The 6,443-nt window shown below is 40.3% G+C and overlaps 1 protein-coding gene across 1 annotated transcript; it reads right to left on the bottom strand.

The window, feature by feature from the left end:
- Window positions 1–210: 210 nt before the first annotated feature.
- fam8a1a (family with sequence similarity 8 member A1a) lies at window positions 211–3,623 on the bottom strand. Its single transcript, XM_015973777.3, has 5 exons — window positions 3,241–3,623; window positions 2,950–3,064; window positions 2,686–2,794; window positions 1,087–1,226; window positions 211–988 (listed from the first exon to the last, which is right to left on the bottom strand). The coding sequence occupies exons 1-5, from the start codon at window positions 3,251–3,253 to the stop codon at window positions 838–840; spliced, it is 528 nt and encodes a 175-aa protein (XP_015829263.1). The 5' UTR covers window positions 3,254–3,623; the 3' UTR covers window positions 211–837.
- Between the last annotated feature and the right edge of the window lie 2,820 nt (window positions 3,624–6,443).

Here is a 6,443-nt window from a genome sequence, read left to right as displayed (position 1 = left end):
GCATCAGATTACCAAACTCATACTGAAGTTGTTTTGTTGAAAGTAACTTAGAGTAATGCAAAAGTAGTGTAATGCCTTACATTTTAAAATCAGTAATATTGTAATGTAATGAATTACTTTAAAATGAGGGTAACAAGTAATAAATAATGCATTACAGTTTTGAAGTAACTTGCCCAGCACTGTCTGTTGCACAATGATTCAAATAAACTGTTGCTGGTGGAAAATGAGAAATATTTATTACCAGAAACATTTTACAATAAACTTTTCTATTAATGGTGAATGTCGCTCTGAGTCACACAAACTGTAAGAAAATGTACAAACTTTGCTTTTCTGAGGCTTAAAAGGTTATTAAATTTAAATCCATCAAAACAAAACTTAATAAAAATTGACCCCAAAGGCACACACAGTAAGTGTACGGAAGCTGCAGCTGTTTCTTTACGAGTAGAAACACATTTTAAAAATCTGTCGTTTGCCAAAAGGTCAAATTTAACTATTTTATATTTTCTAAAATAGAAATATTTGGTCATACATTCACAGTGTAAGAGCGGCTGCTGAAGGTCACACCACATATTTCAGATTCTTTACAAATAATAAAAAAACAACCACAGGGAATCAAAAACAATGAACCGCTTCATTTCTGCAAGCAGAAAATTTGCATATTTTTTCATGAATTTGCACAAAGTTTTAGAATTTTCTAACAAATAAATAAAACTGAAGTTTCACTTCAGACTTTTGGAACAAATGCAAATATCCGTGTTACTTAGATAAACGTAGCATATGAAGGCGAGAAGGCAGATGAGCTGAGCTCTAGTTGAACTCGACCCTTCGGTGCCGCATTTACACCCGAGCCTGTCTGTCCTCGCTGTGCTGCACAACGATGGTTCCTGCTACAACGTCATGAAACATTCTGTCTAGTTCGAGGCCGGCACCAATGAAGAACGGGAAGAAGGACGAAATAATGACCTTCAAACAGACCCGCACGATGCAGCTGTGAAGAAAACAAAAGAACCATTTGGAGTTTTAGTTCATAACGATAAAATAAACCTTCATCTAGGAAATGTAACCTAGCAGGATGATGCAACTCACGCAGAGAGGGAGATGCTCGATCCAGGAACCACAAGAATCCGATTGGGCCGCACCGTTGTTGATGTGTCACACATCACCACTCGCAAACCGAACAGATATTTTCCTGGAGTGGCTCCATTGACGCCCCAAACACAGAGGACCTGATTGAACGAGAGCATAGGCTTCGGCAAGCTGCTGGACTCTTCAGCTCTGGTCCCTGAAGGACCCTCTCCAGGATGTTTTAGTCGTTTCTCTGCTCCAACACATCTGACTCAAGGTTAGAATCTCCTACCGATTCAAATCTGGTGTGTCGAAGCAAAGAAACCTAATAATTAAATATTGGGAGGGAACAGGTACTCACAGAGCAGGAACCCCACTTCTGGGTCACAACAGATTATAATTTATTGTTTTTATTTGTTTAGGTTTGTTTGTGTTCTAATAGAGGAGGCAGTTTGGTGTTGTCAAGCCAGTTCGTTGGGGAGGAGGCTCGTCTAAATCAGTGGTCTAAATAACTGCTTGCGCTCTGCACAGTGACAGTAATAAATACACAAATTCTGATTATTAAATGTTTACTGTGACAGCAAGTAATTAAAATTGTGCCAACATTTTCTATGTTAACACTCATTTCTTTTAACAACAGTAGTTTCTGCAGCTTTACTGTTCCCCTGCTTCAGCCCGCCCCCTCCCCCGCGCAGTGGCTGCAAGAAAGGGACATTATGGAAGTTTACAGCCAAAACATGTATAGAAATAATAAAGTTCTTCTTCTACTATTGAAGCTGCCGTTACGCTTTTGGCCTGAGGGGGCAATCGCGAGCATAAAAATTCAAAAGTCCGTAAAGTCCCTTTAAGAAAGTAGCTAAAATGCTATACCGTATGTTAGCTTTGACCGGATTTCCACCCGGACGATAGCCTGGCAAGCCAGACTAAATAAATGTATTATATAGTCTGTCCACGCTCCATTGACGGATCTCGGTTGTGGGGCGGGTTCTACCGTTGTCTTTCAAATGATCTCCGCATTCCACTGGACAATGAATGTGACATACTCTTGTTTCACTCTGTTGCATCATCCCACCCACCAGGCATGTAGAGTGCCCTGATTGGCCCACAAAGCGGATAAAGCTCTGTGATTTGTTCACTAAGCAGATAGAGCACTATGATTGGCCCACCATTATGGACCAATCACAGCTCTTTATGTGTTTGAAACCCCTCTAGAGAGCTGTGATTGGCTAGCCAGAGTCCTGGTAGGAGCTGCGGAGGTTCCAATGGCGCATGCCTAGACCAAACTTTGCAAAGCAAGAATTTGGTCTAGTTCACTAGGCTACCAGGACGAGGGATTGTAATGATGTCCCGTCAGAACTGTGACAGCTGGTGTTCCCACATAGTTTACGAAAATGGTAAATGGCCTGTATTTGTATAGCGCCTTCAGGGTTCTACAACCAACCACCACCAGCAGGCAAGGTGGGTTAAGTGTCTTGCCCAAGAACACAACGGCAGCATTCTGTGGTCTGGGCCAGGATCAAACCTGCAACCTTCCCATTACTGGACAACCCACCTCCTGAGCTACTGCTGCCTTACAGAGCTTTGTGCAAACCAACTGATCACATCCTCCATGTCACCCACCTCATACACGATCATTAGCATCTTTATGTTCAGTGCTGCAGCGATCACATCTAGATGGAACTTTTTATCAGATGGCATAACGACTTTGAAGTGGAACCTGTTACAGTCACTTAGAAAGAAGAACAGTTTGTATGAGCATGGATCTGGAAAATCGGAGCATAAAAAGCACCACTTTGGTACCAGAATAGCTGAAGTAATTCGTTTCAATTATTAATTCATGCAGTTTTTAGGAAATTGTCAGCAGAAATGATGGACCTTACTCACTTCATGCCACTACCGGTGTACAGCAACAAAAAGGTTTGCACATTACATATGACGAACAAGTCCACCGTCTGTGCCAGGGACCTGGTGAACGTAGACGGGACTGTGTACTCACGACCTGTGAAAAGAATATTATGGTTTCTTTTGAGTTATTGGAGGCAGAGCAAACTAGAACCTACTTATGTATTTAGGCTTATTTGTACCCGCTTCCTGCAAATCTCGTGAACTAACTTTTAAGACCCGCACGTGTAATATTTTAAATAAACTTTGTCCTGGGAAACAACGGTAGCCTACCTGAAACGGACATTTAACCGCCTCAGTGATACCACAACGGAATGTTGAGCAAAGTTGCAGCAGTGGATGTGGCAGCACCACAGGTGAGGTGCTGCCTGGCAGAGCTGGGTAGGTGGCTGGCCTTCAGCTTCCCTCCACCGAGCGCCCAGACCCCGGTGTACCACCTGTCTCAGCTTCTGGGTGCTGGCGGCAGGAGGCGGTTATTGACCCGTCGAGCTGGTACGATTTTCCCCTTGGACCGCCCGCGTCGTCTCTTCTTCCCCTGTGGTGGAGCTCGACGGAGGAGACAGGCCTGACTTGAGTCAACACACTGCTATGTAAATAAATATGTCCAAAGATGTCCACTAGACCTCCTTCCAGTTCATCACTCAATTGTCACAACTGACTCGATTCTGTTTTTAGCTAACAGTTCTAGACCGTTCAAACTCGGCGCTGGCCAACTCTAAAAAGATAGGGGTATATCCATGCTATCAAATGCTACATTTATAATACATATTAATTAATCGACTATATAATTTAACAAAAATCACGTCAATAAAAACTAATTTCGAATTTACCAGTCATAAAGAAAATCAGTCAAAGTTTGTAAAGAAAAAAACAAACAAAAAAAACAACAACACCGTACCCCCCTTTTTATAATAATGGAATAATCCAATTAAAGGCGCGTGCTGTAAGGGACACCTGCTAGCAAGCGTACTACCATGATGCCAACCGCTAATAAATACATGAAGAAGAGATATCATTTTTTGTTTGTTTGTTTTTTATTTGCACAAAATATAATGTAAAACAATTATGGCAATCTCTACAAAGAATCAGTTTTACCAACATGAGATAGTATCAGAACAGGCTGAATTCCAACATATAGAAGAAGGATAATGAACAGGAAGTACAAACAACAACAAATAAATAAATAAAATAAAAACAAACCCCAAACAGAACAAATAAGCAAACAAATGAACAAAAAGACAGATGATTAAAAAATAACAAAAAACGTTATACCTTAGGGGCTTTCTAACAGATCTGGTTCAACAATCATATGATTCAAATCCAGAGCTCGTTTTTTGTCCACAAATTTAACAGATGAGAAAAAGAGGCAGATTTTTTTGTGAAAAGTAAAAAAAAAAAGACGGCTTTGTGTTCAGAAAACGACATTTGTGAATGAAGAATTTGCCCATAATAATTATTACATTTAAAACATTTTCAAGCTTCTTTTCTTAGAGAACCAAACATAATATCATTTTTAGAAAATTCAAGTAAGTTTGGGATCTTAGGGAAGAGCCAGTAGTGCGCATCGTTCCACGGGGCTTTACAGAATATACAGTCATAAAATAAATGCTCTGTTGATTCAATATCCCCATTACAAAAAGAGCAACAATTATCATCAATAGCGAAGCGACGTCTGAGAAATTCTTTGGAAGGGTAAACACCAGAGAGGATTTTGTAGTGGACCTCCTTAGCTTTGGGAAGAATGGGAAGTTTTAGGTCATTTTTTCTGATCTCTTTCTTTTGATCACCGGAGAACAGATGTGAGATGGAATTTGGATTGGATATATAAGGGAAAAAACATTAGTAAATAATTCCCTAATTTGGGACTTTTTTAGACTGTTAGCTGTTATGTTATGCCCATTTACCAACAGTTCAGGGAGATCAGGGAATCTATAGTCAGGGTTTTGAAAAGATCATATGCTGTACATAGAATGTTTTGAGGGATAGCCTTAGTAATTTTTTGAAATTCTTTATTTATTTGCAGATCATAATTTGCGGTAAAATCTAATAAAATTTTACCTCTATCATTTAACAAGTGCATCACTGACCAGATGCCCTTGTCGTACCATTTTTCCATAAAGATTGATTTGTTTCCAACTGTTATGTAACGACTGTTCCATAGGGGAGTGTTGTGTGGGCTATAGTTATTGTTAGTCCCCGACAGGTGTTGTTAAAAAGTGAAGGATGGGGGTAACATAAGACTGGACAGTGGATATTAAAAGGGTTTTATTGTAACAAAAAGGTTCTAAAAACATGCAAACAGATCTCTCTAAAAGGTTAACATCACAACAAATTATCAACTATAAAAACACCTGGTTAGAACTTTGTTAACAGCTTAACCAAACAGAAGGTGTTTTAAAATCCCGAAGTTGATAAGAGTTCCAAAACAATATACTGACTAAAACACCTGGTAAAAACTTATTTTAAAAAGCTTTACCACAACGAAGGTGTTTAAAACCGAGGTCAGTAATCATGGACGTAAGTTTGGGGGGACAGGGGGGACATGTCCCCCCCCCCCACTTTCTCCAAAGTCAGGTTTTCACCCCTGCACTTTTTACCAATAATTTATATTAAATTGGCACTGGTTGAGCTCTAGGACCAAGCAGAAAACAACCATTAGTGTTGACGCCTGTTTCCCATTAGAACATACTGTAAAGACCCCCCCCCCCCACACACACACACACATACACACACACACACACACACATGCGTGTCCCCCCCACTTCTAAAGTGAAAATTACGTCCATGTCAGTAATATTGCCACAAACAAAGTTAACCTTAAAATCAAACTGCAAAAAATATCCCTCTGGATCATCCAAAAACTTCTTAGTAAGAGTTAAAAACCAAACCAAAGTTTAAAACTCATCCACATGAATCTAAACGAAAGTGGTTGAACCCAAATTAGAAACCAGGAGGACAGCAGAACCCCTGCACTGCTGCCTCCCAGACTGCTGAAGGCACAGCCTTTTTATGCAGGTGTTGGCAATCAAGGAAGATGCAGCTCAGCTGTGCTCCTCAGCAGCCTGGGAGAGAGGAGGAAGAGGGGCGGTGTCGGGCTGATCCACCAGAGCTGGGTGATCCTGGCTCCTGCTCTTCCCTGGCCAGACTGGCAACCGTAACGGTTATTGTTTGTATATTAATTTCCAGTATAATAAAACTTGCTGGTGAAAGGAAGAGAGCTTTATGGGGAGTTTTTTTTTATATGTCAAAGTCACATCTAAGTAAGAGATTAAATCCGCCTAGATCTGAGAATATTTTGCTTGGAATGTGAAACCAAAGGCTATTTTGACTTCTTAAAAATGACCTAAGCCAATTTATTTATAGGGTGCCGTTTAAGCTGTCAAATTCAATCGCTTGCAAACCTCCATCTTCAAAACGTTTGACTAAATTACCTTGCCTAATATAGTGGGGTTTGCGTTTCCATATAAAATCAAAGT

Source organism: Nothobranchius furzeri, chromosome 19 (genome assembly GCF_043380555.1).
Source record: "Nothobranchius furzeri strain GRZ-AD chromosome 19, NfurGRZ-RIMD1, whole genome shotgun sequence".
In the NCBI taxonomy this organism is placed as follows: Eukaryota; Metazoa; Chordata; class Actinopteri; order Cyprinodontiformes; family Nothobranchiidae; genus Nothobranchius; species Nothobranchius furzeri.
This window is presented reverse-complemented; position numbering and strand designations above follow the sequence as displayed.